This window comes from Salminus brasiliensis, chromosome 2 (genome assembly GCF_030463535.1).
Source record: "Salminus brasiliensis chromosome 2, fSalBra1.hap2, whole genome shotgun sequence".
Taxonomy (NCBI): domain Eukaryota; kingdom Metazoa; phylum Chordata; class Actinopteri; order Characiformes; family Bryconidae; genus Salminus; species Salminus brasiliensis.
The window spans coordinates 28,552,457-28,573,087 of record NC_132879.1 but is presented as its reverse complement, the minus strand read 5'-3'; the positions used below and the strand labels follow the sequence as shown (position 1 = coordinate 28,573,087).

The 20,631-nt window shown below is 43.0% G+C and overlaps 1 protein-coding gene across 8 annotated transcripts in view; it reads right to left on the bottom strand.

Annotated features, from left to right (window-relative positions):
* Nucleotides 1-20,631, bottom strand: part of neo1b (neogenin 1b) — a 120,413-nt gene that overhangs the window by 69,367 nt on the left and 30,415 nt on the right. For all 8 annotated transcript variants that reach the window (XM_072672267.1, XM_072672275.1, XM_072672268.1 and 5 more), the window contains exon 2: nucleotides 6,952-7,269. In XM_072672267.1, the coding sequence (XP_072528368.1) occupies nucleotides 6,952-7,269 (318 nt within the window). The remainder of the gene's footprint in view (nucleotides 1-6,951; nucleotides 7,270-20,631) is intronic.

Genomic DNA, 20,631 nt, shown 5'->3' with positions numbered 1-20,631 from the left:
ATAGACTAGAATAAAACCAGATCCCTATTGAAAGCCCTTTAAGCTTCCAGTACTGTTTGGCTTGACCCACCATCCTTCAAGGCACATGGACGACAAGCACGTAGCCTGCTCTCTTACCTGACACCTGCAGACTGAATGCCCAACTGTTTCAACAGCACTTAATTGAGCCCTAATCTTTTTGACTTTTTCTGATTGAATTTAAATGTCTTATTTCCGCCAATATTAGTTTTTTATTAGGAATTGGGTACAGTGTATTTTTTGTATCTAGCTGCTGGGTATTGTTCATTTTTCTATGTTAGTATCAGAGTTCTTGTATTTAGCAGCATCTAAGCTTTGGATTGTAGCCTATTAACACTAGCCAGGGAGAATTTCTGAGCGAACAACTAAGATACAAGCATCTGCCAAACGCCATAAATGTAAATGTAAGGATATATAGATATCCTGAGAAAGAAGGGATTCAGTCAGCTTGGGGCTCTGTTTAGTGTAATACGCTAACAAGCTTAAACTAACCGCTGAGATTCACTGTGTAGCGCATGATGCCCAGAGGAAAGACATTTACCTGCCTGTATACAGACAGTGATGCGGCAACATAAGCATCCATTACATCTGTTGCATTTCTGAGAACGTGGCCAAGAACAGAAAACAAGGCTGAAATGCAGCAGTGAAATGGCCCAGAAAGCCTTTAGGCTGCAGTTGAACATCAATGAGGGAGATGATGAGGCTGCACTCCTTCAAACGGGCAAATGGGTAAAGAAATGCTGAACAGCAAGAAGCCACGATATAGTTCTTTCAATCCCAGAACAAAAACAGAATTATACTGGAATTACACCCAAAAGAGAGAATTTGCGATATATACATTGACCATGTCCCACACTTCCATTCAATCATACAAGAGCAGAGTCAGCGTATGCTCATCTCATGAGAAAGAAGAAAAAAAACCCTGTGCGTTATGCAGCTCTTTGCCTTAATAACAGCATCAGTCTTGCGAAGTAAGAAACAGAGCAGTATTAAGAAACCTGAGCCCCCTTGTCCACAAACATTGTGACACTGTGCTTCATGTTCAAGCAGAACTCACTCCAGGATGACTGGTGTAGGTGTCACATAGGTCCAAAGCTGTTCCAATACTGGGACAAATACAACAAACATTATGGAACATTGAGACACCTTGACTGAGCAGCAAAATCACGAGACCTCAATATCAATTCTCAGTTTGACCAGCAGATGAAAAAGCACTATATATGAAATGTGCACCAAGCCAGAAGAGGAGTGGGACCTCTCAAGAGACTGAGGCCCTGTCCACATATATCTAGCTTTTTCATCTGCATTTTGGCCTCTGTCCACAAGAACACAGCCTTTTAGGTGACTGACAACAGACTGCAAACACCTACTGTCAAATGTTCCTGGTACAAATTTGGCTTGAAGTCTGTATGTCAGATCAAGTTATGGAAGTCTGCTGTCTGAACTTTTTAAAAGGTTGCACTGTATTTAGGTCTGTTTGGACGATACACTGCTTCTTTCAGGAATTTTGACCTCCATAGCCATTTTTGTGTTCCTGCGTGGACAAAGAGATTTCAGAAAAGCTGCTGGAGCCGGAGAGAAACACCTATATTACCCAACAATCAGACCAAAAAAAGAATTTGTTGGATGTGATTTTTGTCCAGTGAGCTTAGGATGCATGTGCAACCAATTTCAACATATTTGTTGTTTGAATGTCCAGCAACCCTCTTGCTGACCTTAGTTCCTCTTGGTTCCGAGTTAGGAGGTGAACTCTGAAAAACCGACCACCACAGATACCTCCACTTGCCAGATTGCACTATTTCCAAGCCGTTCTGGTGAGAAGTGGGGAGCAGAACCGACAGGCATTAAAGGCATTAAGAAAGAGGACAAAAGAAGAATAGAGGGTCCTCACAAACCAATTACTTCCTCTAAATGCTTGCCACTTTCATTCATCAAGTGAGAAAATCATTTTTCTTCCAGCATTGCTGCTGGAGAGAGAGAGAGAGACAGAGGTAGAGAGGTAGAGAGACAGAGGTAGAGGTAGAGAGGTAGAGAGAGAGAGAGAGAGAGACAGAGGTAGAGGTAGAGAGGTAGAGAGAGAGAGAGAGAGAGAGAGAGAGAGAGAGAGAGAGAGAGAGAGAGAGACAGACAGACAGACAGACAGACAGACAGACAGACAGACAGACAGACAGACAGACAGACACAGAAAGAGCAGGAACAGAGAGAGAGAGAAAGCGTGACAGAGAGAAAAAGAGAGAGAGCATGCAGTGGAGAGTAGCTTGCATCTTCTGTGTGTGTGGGGAGAGGGGGAAAAAAAAAGCGGAGTCACACTTGAAGGCAGAATCTTCCCTGGAGGGGACAGAACGAGAGCAAAAAGAAGAGCAAAAAGAGGCAGACAAGAGAGAGAGTCTGAGAGCATGTGTGAACTTCAGACGTGCCAAGTGTTTAATCTGAAGACAGAACCTTTCCATCCAAAAACTCGGAAAGGTTCAAACATGTACATTTCATCTCCCAGTGGCTTGCGTTTGAGTCAGAGAGGGAGGAAAAGGGTTTGAGTGAGTGAGTGAGTGGGAAAGAGAGAGAGAGAGAGAGAGAGAGAGAGAGAGAGAGACAGAGAGAGTTGCACAAGGATTCAAGAGAATAGGCCTCGGACACTAAAACAGACCAATATAGGCCGCTAATGTGTAATTGTAAATAGACAGTATTATGTCTATTATGTCAGGGTAAGGGTAAGGGCCTTGTTGGACAGTAACTGTTGAGAACAACACATTGCATTGGAGCTTAAAAGAGGGAACCTACACAATTCTGCAAATATTTAATATTTAAATATTTACAGACAAAATAGTATAACACAGCAAGTGATGTATGAACTGTAGCTTTTCTGCCAAGCTGGGTCTGGACTTACTCAGAGATCCAGGGTGGTTTTGCATGAATGGTATAACCTTTTATAATTGTATAATATGCATTTTATAAGGATAAAATATGGTGGTTTTAACCATGTATGTAAAGTAGAGGCAAAACATGTGTTAACATGATTGATTTAGGGCAAGTACTACAATATGCCTGGCCTCGTTAACACTGATGAACTGACCGGCCCAGTGGGCTTTTCTATGTGCTTATTTGATTGAGGATCTTTCTGAGCATTTGAACTAACCTGTATGCAACCCAAGCAGGAACAACTTCCCAGCCTGCTTCCACTGAAGAAATTAAAGTTTTTTGTTTTTTTTTTTTTTTTTAGCAATGAGCAAGGGTTATATAAAATCACCCTGATCTCAAGATTACTGAACCACTCATGCGAAAATGAGAGACTTTTACATTTCCTTGTTGGCTGTGCCTCAACAAGAACTTTTATCTTTATCACAAAATAATGGAACAAAAGAATGAAAATCATGCAGCACACTGAGGATTAAACGAAAAACGCAAATGACAGTCATCACAAAATCATAACATTTCAATCAGGCATGAAAGGTGTTACGCAATAATGTTCAGCAGATCAGACACCAGCCTAACGAGTCTCCTCAGTTTCCCCGATTCTGCAGCCCCTCTCTTCTCTATTAAAATCCCCCTCTGCATCTTTAAAGCCCCCCATCCTCTCGCCTCTGTGATGCTGCTCTGGTATTTGGACTCTATGCCAGAAGTACATATTCCATATTCATGACACCAGAGGTGTGCTAATGAAGACGCAGCATCTGTGTGCATGTCTGGAATGTGTGCCACTTGCTGGCCTTTACTGTAGTCTACATGCAGCCTAAGCTACTGCATAAAGAAGCAGGCTGCAGGGCAGTACTGCAGGCTTCAGTAGAGTACAGACCCGGCTTTTTCAGTTCCGAAACGATACATAAACTTTGCATATCGGTCGACACCCGATACCGATCCGATACTATTGCTAAATTACTGTAAACTGTATACAGAATATAGTACTGTATATAGAAGCAGGCTTCAGTAGAGCACAGTCTGGAGTGCTGCATATAGAAGCAGGCTTCAGTAGAGCACAGTCTGGAGCACTGTATATTGAAGCAGGCTTCAGTAGAGCACAGTCTGGAGCACTGTATATTGAAGCAGGCTTCAGTAGAGCACAGTCTGGAGTACTGCATATAGAAGCAGGCTGCCAGCTTCACTAGAGAGCAGTCTAGACTACTGCACAAAGAAGCAGGCTGCAGGACAGTACAGGGAAGAACAGGAAAGAAGAAAAAAAAAAAGACAAGCAGTTGGCACGTTCTTCTGCAAGAGAACAAGCCAACCTACTGTCCAGGCTACCTTTGATTAAAGATTAATGATGAAAAGACAGTATGTACTTTTTGTATAATCTACTAATAGTGCCCGGAGCTGGAAGGCAGAGAGGGAGAGTGTGAGGTCTGACATGACCATGCTAGAGTAGGTTGTAGATAGGTGCTGGTTGTCCACAAACTTTGGTGTCCAGGCCGTGCACCTGCATTAGATATTAAAATTAACAGAAGACCCTATTTTCCACAAGGCATCCTTAAAATGCACGCTTGCAGAATCACAAATCTTAACTTGCCTACCTGACTGAGACTTCTTCATTAAAAGCACCTGACCCAGAGGTATTCATAAACACACTCATCCACTGTTACAACTACCTGGGTTCTGACGCCTCAGGTGCATGTTGTACTCCTAAACTGAAGATCCAACAAGAAACTGCAGTTCCTCCTTTGTCTTTTGCAATATTGATTATGCAGCCCCAGAATACATTGCTACTACACGCTGCCTAAACACAGGAAGGTGTGCTAAATGTTCAGGGTATTGTGCTCAACAACAACCAGCTCTATATGCCTGCATTTCACTTCAAACTGCACTTTTTTCACTGACCTGATAAAAAAAAGAAAAAAAGATGCACACTAACACCGACTGATACACACACACACACATGCATCTATAGACACACACAGCGTGTGCACACACACCCAACAGTCATTGTCTAGAGTCTGTTTGAACATCAGAGTGAATATGAAAGGGCAAGCTATGCCAACATCTGGGGAGTGGAGTGACACAGAGCCTGTTTTAACACTTTGAAGAAACTTCCGCCTTCCTTTCCGTACTTCCACCAGACAGAACAGCAGGAACGCTCTCTGGAGGCTGTCGCCACTCTGCTTTCATTCCTCTCTTCAAGCAGACACCAGAGAGAAGGAAAAGGGTAGGCCAGACAGGGGAAAAGGACGCAGATCTGAGACCTCTCCTATGGACAGCAGAACGGCTCAGCATGCCCAGAAATACGGTCATCCAACACCATTAATCAGCCATCGACAAGTCAACATTTCACATACAACAATAAAGGCAGCACTCAGCATGCGAACCCCTACTTCAGATGACAGAACTCTGTTAGCTCGTGATGAATGAGTGAACGGTGAACGGATTCCTCTTCAGAGGAGTTAATGAGCTAACAGGCTAAACAGTACAGTGTTGGGTGCTGATGAGGACTCGTCGTCTTCTACACAAGGTCTTTTGTCCTTAGCTGATGTGTCTGCATGTTAGTATGTCTATGAAATATATTTTTAGTGTTTCAGTGTAGCTAACATCAGCCAGAGTGGTTAACGTGCCACTAACATCAGCAGCCAGGGCGGTTAACGTGCCGGCAACATCAGCTAGAGCAGTTAACACAGGTTAGCAGAGTTAACAACTAGCTAACAAACTATAGGACTTCTCGCTGCTCTCTCAATCACATCCTGGAAGGCAGGTTCCTACCTAGTATGGACGCAGGCCAGACCGGATGCATTGCTCAATATTCATACCTCTTGCGCAAGCCCCCCCGGCAACTGCATACTTTGCCGCCAAAGCTGGAGAAGCGCTGAAGTGCCAAGCTGTATAAGCCCAAAGCTGAAAGCTGTTCTTTCCCACACAGTACAAACAAGGAACAAAGAAAAGATCCCAGTGTTTACATGTAGAGGAATTTTGGGATTGCATACATAACTGGGTGAAGGTAAAGTCAAAAGGAGTTCCCCCTTCTCTCCAGAAAGCAAAATATTATATGCACAAAGGCAGATGTCTAAGAACTGTTCCTCGCTTTACTGCCTTTTAAAATGGAACTGTTTTAAATGTAGGTCTCAAATGCACAAAAGCAGTGGATCGTGGTTGGTGTGGCGCAACAGATAACACCACTACTGGCCAATGTGGGAGACTAGGGTTTGATTCCTGGTCTGCGTGGCTATGCTGCGCTACACCAATAAGAGTCCTTGGGCAAGACTCCTAACACTACATTGGCCAGCCTCTGTAATACGAGTAACCTTGTACATCGCTCTGGATAAGAGCGTCAGCTAAATGCCATAAAATGTAAAATGAGAGCAGCTCGTTCATGTGAATTATATGTGAATTTCTTGATGACCCATAATAACTATTTCTTAAGTTATTCATAAAACACAAACAATGCAAACACACTGATCATACATAGTCAACACCATGGAGCTGGATGTGGTTGATCAATAAAGAAGAGGAGCTTTTGTTGAAGTTAGCAGCAGCATGTACGTCCTGAAAGGCTGCAGTGTAAATTTAGGCAATAAACGACCGAGGCGTTGGCACAGATGCAACAATTTACAAGTGATCCTCAATTATTTCACTTGTGCCCTATGGTGCGTAAGTGTAAGCAGTAGGTATGAACCCCCCTTGGCAAAATGGTCATGTTAAGGCACTCATGTTTCAGAATAGAAAAGTGTACATTACCATACATAGTAACCTAAATAAAATCTTAATAAATATAAAAAATGTTCAGCTTTTCATTGTTTCACTGCACCATTGATGAAGACTAAATCAACTATTGCAGGTTCCTCTTACTCTTACTTGCCCCATCGCCATATCACCATCATCAGCAGAATGATGGCGGGGACTGAGTGAAGGTATCATGGTTGGATTAACTCATTAGTCTAGAAGTAGTTGATAAAAATCAACAGAATAAAAATGAGTTGCATTCCTAACCATCACCACATACAGTCCAGATCCCCCTACCTGCCACAGTCAGACGGGCAGTGCGGCTGCTGATGGTTCCCAGGTTGTCGATGGTGGCCACGCACTGGTAGACCCCTTCATCGGGCTTGTTGTGTTTGGAATGCACCACACTGCTGATGAGGAGCGAGCCATCCGGGAGCAAGCGGCGGCGGTCGTCTGCTGCCAAGTTAGGGAACGTGCCATCCTTCTTCCACTCCACCCGCACTGGAGCCTCGCTGGACACGGAGCAGTTCAGCACAGCAGAAAGCCCGCGTACAGCCAGCGTGTCCACTGGCTCCACCGAGAACCGGAACGGTGTGAAGGTCCTCACTGCAGAACCTGAGAATACAGAACACAGGAGAATGCATAGGTGTGAATTAGTGGCAGAAACTTTTTTAAAAGCCAAATAGGTAGCATTACTCAATAAATCATTAAACTGCATCATTAAAGACTGGACTGCAGAATAGTGGGAGCAGGTTATTGGGGGAGATGGTGATTAGGTCTATATAAGTCATATGCAACGTAATAAATAAATAAAATGACACTTGAATGCCAATAGGAAGCGTGTAGATTGCCGTCTCAAAACAACATACTATCAGTATGTGACCCCACCAATCAGTGAGGCCTTGCTGCCAATTAGGGAAGCCAGAATGTGCTTATTGGCGGTTGCTAGATAGAAGTGAAACAGTGTAATAATACCTCCCAACCTCAGTTATTAACCTCACTAAATTTAATTAATGAATAAAATGTACATGTTGTACAAATCTGGGGCAAAGTAATATGATAGTGTCATCATTATTGTGATAAATGACCTCTCAATATGCTTTCCTGGGCATACTAGCAATACTGAAAGAACACTGATTAACTACATGTTTCATTAACAGCATAATTGGCCAGCTTAACTGGATTTAGCGCAGCACTGTTTTCAGCACTGGGCCTATAGGCTCTACTAATTTGGCTTGATGTTATTCTTCAAATCTTTATGAATACTTCAACACTTATTTTGTGTGCTGCATCTGCCTTGCTTCTGAGTGAGAATCAGGGTTGTGCAGTATAAGGGTAACAGTGCATACAGCAGTTTTTTTTATATGAGGACTGTCACTCCAAATGAGGACAGTAAGTCCAATTTCTGTTCTGCTTTGTGGTTTGACCTGCTAACTAAGCGTATGGGTCTAAACGTGACATGAACTGTTTTACGACTGTATCATGACATCCTCAAATACTCAAATAAAAGTCACCAGACTTCGCTCTATCAGCCCAAAGTCTGTCTGTAGCTCAGCAGCGGTACTGTGCTGTAAGGTACTCTGTGTGGTATTTAGCTGATGCTCTTATCCAGCGCGACGTACAAGGTTACGCATATTACGGAGGTTGGTCAGTGTAGTGTTAGGAGTCATGCATATTTTTAATTAAAATATGTAATATTTTAATTAAAAATATATTTATTTATTTCGTTATTTAAATGCTTTCCCCAGCCGTCTGTTCTTCCAACCTCAGTCACGTTTAGTGGAGGTTCGATCAGCTAGAGCTGAGCATGTTCTGTGATGAGCAGAACATCATGCTAACTAAGCTAATGCTAAGCAGCTTCTCTCTCCAGATAGATATTTAACACAGTTTAACACTAGGAACTCTCGTCAGACTGACTGTTTAGTATTTACTGCATAATTAATATATCATTATCCACAGTATTCACTTAGGAGGGGACCCTGTAAGCAAACTGAACGTTCCATGCTGATATCTGGAGATGGCACGATGGCACAGAACAGTAGATGCTGCCCAACCTCCAACCTCACGACTGATGCATGCAAAGGGTAACGGTTAATGTGGAACGATGCACAGATTTGCAAAAATATCTCGGCTGACAAAATCTTAATCCGCGCAGAATTCTAGAACTGGTTAGCCAGCTTGCTGAATTATGAGAGACGGTGCTAATGGGAGAGGAGTGAAGCTCTTCCAGATGGGACAAATGTCTACTTGAAGGTATGACTGGTGAATCCCAGAAACGATTAAAAATAAATGCTTGAGGACTGTTGCAACATGGCGCTTGCAAAGGAAAGCACGAGACAGTGAAGCATACACATCTGAGAAGACACGTGACCTGGAAACACGCGTATGCGGCTCAACTACAGAAGTAAGAGAAACTGCGAAATTATGTTCAATTTGTTCTAACCGGTGAAGCCAAAGGTCACTAATCTCTGCTGTTAAGCTAACAGTCCTTTCCCATCCTTTTACTGTAAGCTTGTGAAGAGGAATCTGTGAAAAGGGACGTTGAACAAGGGTGTAATTGCGATACATTTATTGCATTACATGGAGGGAAAAAAAAAGAAGAAAAAAAAAAATTTCAGATGATAATAAGACCAATTATCTGCATCAGCGGGGTGGCGCAAAAACAATTACTGCAGAGTGCTTTGCAATAGAACAAACAAGCCGTCCTATATTTTCATTACTGAGAAAATGACACGCTTCATCTGGTCCATGTAAGGTACCTCCCGCACTGCAGTACGTTCCACTCCAGCCTGGATTTACGGGTTAATTTGAACTCCTCTTATCTGAATTAAAGCTCGCAGGCACTACACATCTATCCATCTTACCCAAAATACAGAGCAAGAGAACATGCCCAAGTCCTTCAGAAGCTGGGAGGAATCCGTCAAAATGACGTCGCCTTTAATTCAATTAACACTGGAAGAACATGGAAGCACATACACAAGCACAGTTTCTGGACTACTACTGCTACTACTACTCCAAGAGCCAGCTTTCAGCACTCGGATTAGCCCAAAAGTTGTAGAAGCGCACACTTGCGTAAACCGCGAACAGGATTCAGCACAATAAGGCTTTTAAAGCTAGCTCTGCAATTAATCTGTATGTGGAACAAACATGCCTGAGCTTTTCTGTTCATGCCTGCATTTCATCACCTCAAATACTGATAACAAAAGTACCGCTCTGGGAAACTGGGAAAACTGGGATTGCTCTGTGTGCGCGCTTCTGGGTGGGATCAGTTAAAACAAATATCTTAAAGATCAGTGTAGACATAAAAGCTGAGGATTCTCTAAACGGTAAACCTTCAGCTATAAATAGAGACAAAAAAACGAGCAGGTTCCCACACGTTCTTCCCAAATCCTTCAGGGAAAAAAAAAAGAAAAAGAAAAAAAAAAAAAAAAAATCCAAGGAAGACCGCAGAATGAGGGAAGTGCAAACAAGAGAGTAGACGCTGCGCATTAACTGCAGTCTGCGTACTGTCGGCGAAGGCTGCTAATTTTCCTACACTCATCCCCTTCAAATCCTGGTAGTGGGAAATGAATGGGGGTGAATTCCAGGAAAACAGAAGCCGTGAAGAATGAGAAAGGAGCCTTATCCCATCCATCCCATAAATGGAGATCACAGAGCCTCAACCTGGATCCATACTGGCTCTGAATGAGACTAATGCAACTGTTATGCATTTGCCATACTTCCTGCTCCCCTAACCCTTCATGAAATAGCATGTACGCCCGAGGCTACGGAATACAGTACAGAGTTGCTATCTGCAAAATATCCATTACCTACAGAAATATGTTTGACCAAATAAGATTTCACTTTTTATTAGTGGAAGCAAGCCCTTCTCAGAGCATTAGCTTTGACAAAAAGCCTGTCACAGTGACGAGCCCTGTGGAATAGATAGCCATGTTTGGTCATGAAAACTTTCAGGTGTATTTCCCCATCAGTATAGGCTAAGACTATTAGCGTACTCGGTGTACAGTATTCAGAAGCAGAAACATGATTCAATTCAAATCAAGTAAGTACAGGGCTATTGGATTCACTGAAACAGAAGCTAGTCTCATGATTTATCATTAATTGCGTTTAACCTCAAATGAACAGGCCTCTTAAGATGTCTTTTGCAATATAAACTGACCAATAAAACAACTCGTTTATGGTGAGAGCACTTTTGCTTCCTTGGAGATTGGAGAGGAGATCTCTGGTTAAATGATCCAAGGACTTGTACAGTGAGTGGCAAGGCATACCTTACTAAAGGCCATCAGTATACTTCAGAAGACGCAAGAAGGCCTTTTTGAGCAAGAAGGATTCAATATATTAAACATTCCCAAACAGAATGCAAAACATCCCATCATTCATTCAGATGCTCCACTACTACAGTGACTGGTTCAATTACAATTTGGTCATTTGCAATAATGAACAGAGGACCAATTTTTACATTTTCACACAGTCTAAATTCGGTTTAATAGGCAGTTAATTTTTTAGCCACATTTTTTGTTTTTAACAAATTTAACCGACCCGCTTACTATGACTCCATCGATCACTTGCTATGCTCCCAATACAAGGAGGGTGAGAACAAGGCCATGCAGCCTCCAATACATGTAAAGTCAGATACCACCTCTTTTCAAACTGCTGCCACTACATCACTAGGCAGCCAACACACTCAAAGGAAAGCCCAGACTTCCCAGCTCTGATACATCAGTACTGCACTGAAAGAGTGCCATCTACCCACCCAGCTCTGCTACATCAGTACTGCACTGCAAGAGTGCCATCTACCCACCCAGCTCTGATACATTAGTACTGCACTGCAAGAGTGCCATCTACCCACCCAGCTCTGATATCGATACAATAAGAGCACCATCAAGGCCACATATGCTCTCAGGCTCTAGCTGATGCCGAAGCAGCATGGCCCAGGAGTAGCCCCTCAGAGCCCCGTATACAGCCACCTTAAAAGGCTTTTCAGACATCTAGCGACAGTCTGAAGTCTGGCTCTATCTGTATCCCGGAAGCTCAGGCATGCAGGCTCTCTCTTGCGTGGTAGTCATGGTGACTGCAACACTAGTCTACCCTGTAAAGCGTAGATGTTAAGCACAAAAAAAAAAAAAAAAAAAAAAATCATGATTGAAAAACAGAAATTAGGAATAATAAGAATAAAAATAAAAAGAGAGCTATCAACTAAATGATGAGGCACTCCTCCATTTTTCCCCCCAGTTAAAAATGGCAAAATTGGCTGACGGCAGCGAGATCCTGGCATTGTGAGAACAAAGGTTGAAGATTTTTCAACTCTGAGTTGGGTGGGCGTTTGTTCGTCTCGGAGACGAGCTCGTTTGACGCGCAGACTATTGATCTGCCCGCGTCACTTTGACTGTCTGCCTATCCTGAAAATGAATAGAGGAACTGCTATGTTAAAAAGCCCTGAGGCTGCATCTTTACCCTGTTCACTGAATGTTCCTCAAATAATTCATAATCAAGAATTTGCACTGCATTCTACAGCATTTGTAACCAAGGTAGGCTTAACACTGCCCCTTAACAATGGACTCTTAACTATCTGCCATTATTAATATTACCACTATTAACTATCTACACCATGATTAGTATATTATGATTATGATCAGATCAGTTCAACAGTATAGATGGTTTGGTAACTTTTATCAATAATGTTTAAATAGTTCTGACCAGAGGAAGATGGGTCAGGCCCCCCTTGTGAGTCTTGGTTCCTCCCAAGGTTTCTTCCTCCAGCTCTGAGGGAGTTTTTCCTTGCCACGGTCGCCGTTGGCTTGCTCACTGGGGGTCTTTGATCCTTCATGTCTTATGTTATTTCTTTTTTGTCTCTGTCTTTTACTAATTACTAATTATGTAAAGCTGCTTTGTGACAACAGTTGTAAAAAGCACTATACAAATAAATTTAACTTGACTTCCCGCCAATAATTAATATCAATAACATCAGCCAAGAATGAATATTTCTAGTAAATGAATGTCTTTCATATGTTCTAATTAATTTTTATACTGCTAAAAAAAGGATTTGATTGGATCCACTTATTGGGGACTAAGGGGACACTAGAATACATTAAAATGCAAAGGAAACTAATCAATGCCAACTGATCAGGAATATTATAATCAATAATCTTATAAACATTCAAAGCAACAACAACAAAAAAAAAAAAAAAATCATGACAGCTTTAGCATGACGCAAACTTCCATCATTCAACCCGGGGCTGGTCTTGAGGATCCTGTGCTCCAGTGTCCCGATTACCAACCGCAGAGAGAAGCTAGTGTGATGGCAGAGCGGATGGCACTGGAAAGGCTACATTTCACAGTGAGCGAGAGGCCAATCTTCCTAGGCCAACTCTGATGCTGAAGTAAGGAATATGACGATGCATCCTTGACCCCAGAGCAGCAAGACAGCCAGAAAATGAGGCTGTCGGCATGATGAGTATGAGCTGTTACCCTCCGTCCACACGATCAAGAGAAAAAAATATCCACTTCAGAAACCTCCTCAGTCAGCTCCACCGCACCACGTGGGCAGAAATAGAGCTTCACAGAGAGATGAATGCTGCTGAGGGCAGGGAGAGATGAATGCCACTGAGGTTAGGAGAGAAGAAAAGCGAATTAGGGAGAGTGAGCCAGTGAAAAAGGGAAGGAAGGGGAGAAGGGGAGGGTGAGCGCGTGGTCAGGTTTTCTGGGAGCATAGCATAGACTCCGTTAACCCCCACCTCCCCGAAGAAATACGCGATCAAGAAGGACCCAAGCATTCAGTGCATCCACTGACAAGGTATGGGCAAGACTGTATTGGTGCACACTTCAGCAGATACTTGACATTAGGCACTCACAGACAGTCATATGCTATCCCAATCAAGAAATGGATGGAATCAACCCTGCAATGTGCAAAACCCTATACAGACACAAGCTAGCATTGCTATGTGCTTACTGACGCTGTATGGGTGAAGGGAAAAGCTACCCATCCTTTGTAATAAGAGCATTAATGAAGATGGAGTCATATCAGGGCAACTGGCCAGGGTAGAGGAGACATTAAAAATAAAATAAACTCCCTGGATTGCTTTCCATTTAAACAGCCGATCTGGAAGAAACACATTACTGTAGCAATGCTTTACAATCCCAAATATTGATCTCGCCTCTAATAGAAACTGTTAACCACGAGCAGCTAACCAGCACTCTTTCCATCAATCTGACTCACCAATCTCTCTCCTCACACTCTTTCATCTCCAAGAGTCGCTCGCTTCCACCCTGCACTTAGAGACACTTCTAGGAACTGCTCGCAGGCCAAATTCTTCAGACCATTTGTACGAGCAGGCACTGCAGAGGACGGGAGACACCGCAGAACCTTTAAAGAACATAAAAGGCCCATTTTGAAAGAGCAGGGGGTGCCCGAGCCTTCATTTATCAGCTGTGAATCACCTGAAACCGGCACTGGCTTCGACACCAGCGGAATTGTTAGCGAGCGTAGCCTCGGGGAATGCAGGTGGCTAATTATGAATTTGCAGGTTAGAAATATCCTGTCCTTGGGCTAATGTGAGGCAGTCTAATATGAGGCCACGACATCTGCGATCACACGACTGTCCTGCGCTCTGCAAGGCCAAATGATGAACACGAGCATGTGCAAAAAAAAAAAAAACTGGTAAAAAATAAAGAAGCCTTTTCAGCAAGAACAATCCATCATGAGCTCAGCTATCCAGCCGCAGACTACAGGAAACCTGACGCATTTCCATACATTGCAATAATTTCTTCCAAAAACCCGTGGCATTCCACCAGTAACAACGAAGATGGGGCACAAGGGAATATTCCACATGTAATTCATTTCCATCATGCTAGATATCCTGACAGACACAGCACTGTTAAAATGCAGGGGCCTGTCCTGTTGGGACACAATTTCTTTTGGGAGAAGCAGATGCTAATGGGCGGCAGAAAGGCTTTCCAGACAGGAGACACATGCAGGGCCTCCCGGTCCCCCGACGTGAATTTAAATTCACGCTTGGTGTCTACGGAATCTGCTGAAGCTTGCCCACTTACGTACCACACACAGCTTTCATTTTAATACGAGCATCTAACAATCTACAGACCTTCTTGCATTAGACAATCAGAATTAACACACAGAAAGTATGATAACACACAAGGAATTGGCCCCCAGATCCAGTTGCTAGGCTGTTGCGGTGTGGTCTCTAGGGATGAAACTGTTTTTGCTTGGAGGACGATATGGTGTTGCTAGGTCATGCAGGTACCCAAGAACCTGCTAGTATGATGATGCTAGATGGTTACTATGGTATCTGGTTTGGCATCAGGTCATTGATATTGTGTTAAGTGGCTGCAAGACTACAAGGGTGCTATAGTGTTGCTAGGTGGTCGTGACGGAGTTGCTTAGTGGTTGCTATGGAGTTTATTAGTGGCTGCCTGGAATTTACCAAGTGGTTGCTAGGCAGTTGCTATGGTGTCTCAGGTGGTTGTGGAGTTACTTGGTAGCTGCTATGGGTTACTAAGTTGTTGCGTAATGGGTGCTATAGTGTTGCTTATTGGCTGCTAGGCAGTTGTGTTGTGTAGGCTATTGTGTCTCAGGTGGATGTTATGGAGTTACTTGGTAGCTTCTATGGTGTTGTTAAGTGGAGGCGTAATGGGTGCTATAGTATTGCTAGGTGGCCGTGAAAGCGTCGCTTAGTCGTTGCTAGGCAGTTGCTATGGTGTCTCAGGTGGTGGTTGCGGAGCTACTTGGTAGCTGCTATGGGTTACCAAGTTGTTGCACAATGGTTGCTATAGTGTGGCTAGGTGGTTGCAATGCTGTTGCTTAGTTCTTTCTGGGCAGTTGCTATGGGGTCTCAGGTGGATTTTATCGAGTTACTTGGTAGCTGCTATGGTGTTGCTAAGTGGATACATAATGGGTGCTAGTGTTACTAGGTGGTCGCAATGGAATGGCATAGTGGTTGCTATGGAGTTGATTAGTGGCTGTTGGACAGTTCCTACAGAGTCTCAGGTGGTTGCTATAAAGTTGCTAGGTAGTTGCTACGGTGTCTCAGATGGTTGCTAACTTGTAGCAAAGTGACTGCTGTGCTCCCATAAAAAATAGCATGTGTTAATATGTACAGAGGAATCCAAAAACCCACAGTTATGAACATTTGCGCTGTTCCGCAATGGTGCATTTATCACATCCAGTTCTGCGCTACATTAACACGAGCCCCCAACCGCTGAATGGAAAGGTGCATCCCAGGCTGGTGCAAACAGGATAGGGTGGGTTGGTCCTCAACGCTTGAGCAGCTCCTCTTCTCTGCTTCTGCGCCTGAAACGCTCACAAGACCTTGAGGTGAGGTAATTGATCGTGACACGCCGATGAGGGCTGATTTCAGTCGCTTTACTCCACCATCATTCACGGTGAGGGGAAGCAAACAGCAGAGCCTGGGGGGTGTTGGGGGACGCCCCCTGGGCCTCAGGGGTTACCATGGAGAGATTTTTCTCACAAACGGGCAACGCTTCCCAGTCTTCTGAAGCAGCGGGAGGGGGAAGTCATTTCGAGTTGGTTTTCACAATAGTGCTATTCAAAGAGTATCTAGCGGATGTGGAACAAAGACTTTCCCCATTAATCAAATAACAACAATGAAGCCTCTACCATACAAATACATGCAGCGCTGGCGAAAAGAGAAAAAAAAGGGGGGGTGGGGTGTTAGAGTGTGTGTGTGTGTGTGTGGGGGGGGGGAGCACAAAATTTGATGCTAAGTGATTCCCACGGGCGCTCCGAGGCTACGGCAACTTTCCTCCTGTTTATTTGGAGTTTCCCTTGCATTAAACGAACACCGCCGGCACAAGTAATGGAAGCGGAGTCAAAAAGAAGAATTCTGTGATTTACACAGCCAAGTGCGTTCCACCTCTCAAATACTGCAGACTAATAATGTTCCAGTCCATGAAATATAAATCAGGGTTAAGGTCTGTGTGTCTGTGTGTGTGTGTGTACACGTTTGTCTCACTCATACACACATCCTCTTACAACAGGAGCTCAGCTTTAAGGTTTTTCTTCAGTGCTTCTTCCTTCAGATGCACTCAGCCGTGTATAAGGAATAAGACTTTGCAGGCATCACACAAGCCTGCCAGGAGCACACTCGAGCTTCAATCCAGATAGAGCCTAAAATCTGCCTTTTCCACCTTCCTAAACAGCATCCCAAACAACATTTCAAACGCATCACAGCCTCTGAACCAGAAAAAAAGAGAGAGAGAGAGGGAGAGAGAGAGAGAGAGAGAGAGAGAGAGAGAGAGAGAGAGAGAGAGAAGGCCGGTGCAGTGTAGCAGACAAACCTCTGCTTTACGCTCAGGGACAAGAGCCAGGCAGGAATTGATTCTAGATGCCATTAGCTCACCGCTCTAACGGGTATTGGGGAGGGGAAAAAGAAGAAGAAAAAAAAAAAAGAAAAAAAAAAGGCCATGAACGTTGAACATCAGAGCAAAACAGCCCTCTCAAGCAATAATTCTGCGCTCATTTGGACACAAAGGCGAAGCTGCAACAGGAAAGGGAAGGTAATGATGATAAATAATAGTCCAGGATTCAATTAATCTCCCAGTGTTACCCTGGGGAAAGCGAGCGCGTCAGGGAGTTCCACGCTCCAGAAGAGCCTCAGTGTAGAAGTATGCGGCCATATGAATAACAAAGACCTCAACACGGTCATTGGCAAGATTACGGAATACCATACCGTTGAATCCTTTCCAAAACTACGCTAAGACAGCTTCAATCGGAGAGACCTTCCAGGAATCCGGAGGAACGTCACTACAGACACATTTTTTAAAGGGAATGTGACTTTACAACGGTACGGTTTCTTAGCTGCACAGAAACGCTCAAAGAACTGGGCTTCATGATGTAACGGGCTGAAATGAAATCAATCAAAAGTGAAGTGATGTGATGTGGGGGAGGGGGGGAGCAGAAAATCTCAATTTTAATAAGCACATCATGTTGTATTCTAGTTCCGCTGACCGGCCGAGCCGCTAATGGTAAACTAACCGCCGCACTTACCGCTACCAGCTCCACTCTAAGCAAAAAGTGGCCTATGTAGTGGTGAAGTTCTGAAATGTGCTTCTTGAGTCCTTTCTGGTGCTTTACAGAACCCTTTTTAAAACACCACTATAAAGGACCATCTTCTACAGGTTGTCTTTGTATTGGAAGAAACCTTCAACAAGGTAAAGAAATAGTTAAGCACTGAAATGGACCATACACAACTATACAAATCCGCTGCATTCACTGAAGAACACCATGAGGACAGTGTGTCTTTACTGTAAACCATTTTCATCATCAAAATAACAACAAGCTTTACTGAGGATATAGTCAGTTCATCACAGGACAACCTGCAGGTACATTATGTTTTATATTATTCGCCCTGTTTCACAGGCTGTAATGCAGGAAATTGTGAATATAAATAATTTGACTCTTAGTATGGTACTACTATTGTGAATCATTAAAATTACTATCAGTAAATCATATTTCTCACATCACCCACCCCTACACTGTACTGTAAAATCTCCAGTTCACATATATGTAGTTTATACAGGTGCAGTACAGATACGCAAATAGCTAAACAGGGATTATCAGACAAAAACACTGTAGGTTGGTTTTTGCTAAGCAGGTGTTGAACCCAGTTCTCAGCTACACAATATTTACACACAGAGATTTCGCACCGAGCTTCCTCTCGCAAAAAAAAAAAAAAAAACCTCACTGCAGGAAACGTAGGTTCTAGTCCACGAATGAATCGGTCGATTGCTGCTTGGGCACAGGTTTCACCTCCGCGTGCACCTACATAGGCCATGTTTTACATCTAATAGAGCATTTCAGCTGATATGCGAACCACATCTTTTATCTCCACTTCTTCCCAGCTTAGATTCAAAAAATAAATAAATAAATAAATAAAAAACCTCTTAAACATTAGGGGAGAAAAAAACAGCACCTATTGCTCCAAATGAGTGTTAATGGCTTCACTCAGCATGTGTTAAGCTCTACACACAAACACGGTCATTCCTAAGACCTGCTTTTATCACATAGGCTTAAACATCTGGGTGTCTACCATCCTCACCATGGGAATTTCAAGATGACCATGCTTCATGCTTCAAAAACAAGTCAGCAAGTACTATTTTTTCAAATTGATTTTGTGAACTTTCTCTGACCTCTTTTCTCTGCACTTACTTCCTCCTGTTACTGATGCTGTAACATCATGCCTGAGCCCTGTATTTCCAAAGCTCCATGGAGGAACTCAACCACAAACATTAGGATCGAGAGATTGCACTTTTTAACGCTCCCTTCCTTTTCTCTCTCTTTTTTTGGTTTGAAAGAGCTTTGTATATAAATGTGTAAAAAAAAAAAAAAAAAAAGGATTTTATTATTATTAATAATAATATTATTTCAGCAGTCTGTGAAAAATGTGAGCGGAGCTGCTGAGCAGCTCTAGTGTTATGAATCTTTGAGCGTGAAATTGTGTTCTATACTGCGTGGAGAATCGCATGTGTGAAAGTGTTTGTGATAATAAATTACGGGGCGCTCGGACCATAGCGCAACGAGAACACTCTCGTTTCGGTTATTCTAAATATTATAAAGCGCGACATAGACAACATCCAATTCCTTTTACACGAGAATACGCAATTTCTTCTTCTTTCATAAACCTCACTTGCCTGACACCCGTGCGCACCCAGGTTGGGGCGGACGAAGCAGAACCATCAATCAGAGTTAAATTACAGTGGAACAATCCAGCCCACACAATTACTGCCACACTAGACCTTTTAAATCAGCACAGTGACATGAAAAATAGAGCGAGAGAGCGAGCGAGAGAGCGAGAGACACACACACAAACACACACACACGTACGTAGGGTGGCCAGCCCATTTTGTTATCACGTTTCTCAACATGCTTATATTGATAGGAGTACACTGTGGACATCGTTAGTAGCTTCAAGCTTCAAGTACGGCTCGGCTCGACCCGCGTCCAGGCTTTTTTCTGTCCTGGCACCAAACTGGTGGAATGAACTTCCCCTGGGTGCCCGAATGGCTGAGTCGCTCGCTGTCTTTAAACACAGACTGAAGACCCTCCTCTTCAGAGAATACTTGGGCGAATGGCAGAGTGGTCTCCTTACTGACTTGTGTTTAGTTATGTCTAAACTTAGAGGTATCTTTGAATTTTTAGTCTATTCAAACTAGCTGAGGTTTTTCTTGGGTAAATAGCAAAACACTTTTGTAAGTCTCTCTGGAGAAGAGCGTCTGCTAAATGCCTTAAATGTAATGTAAATGTAGTACTTAAAGGACATTAAAACAGTCACATTCAATTACAGAGTGTGTATAAAGCATCATATATCATATAGCACATGCATGTCTGATCAAATGTTTTGTATATGGACACGGATTTGATGTCCAACCCTTGGTACACACCTAATTGGTCAATTCTACTACTTTCAGGTACAGCCACTATTGACACAGGTGTTGGGTTCATCTCCAATAGAATGGGACTTTCCCGAGCCACCGCACATGAGTCTAAAGTCCCCATATCTAAAGCAGAGTGTCTGCTAGAGGAAGTTAAGCATCGAAGCATGTACATTACATTAACATATCAATTAGCCCAAGGCTGGTGTATCATTGCATATCACAATCATTTTAATAAGTGTGAATACTTTGAATTTGGAATAGTTAAATAAGCGCAAAGCAAAACAACCATCATTGGCAATCATTCTAACCTATGGGTTTAAAATGTGTTCAATACAAAGGTTTGAACATCCCCTGGAAAGAATATAATGTAGATTTCCAGTGTAGAAAAGAATGTTTGGGTAAAGAAAACAAAGCAGACAAATGAAGAATCACTGGAATACACACATCAATTTTTCAGAAAAATTACCATCAGGAAAAATGCAAACTGTAGGTTTAGACTCTAGCACTCTAGAGGTCTTGCATAACTGAATTTGAATCCCAGTAATGTATATTATGCATCACTGCGGCCAA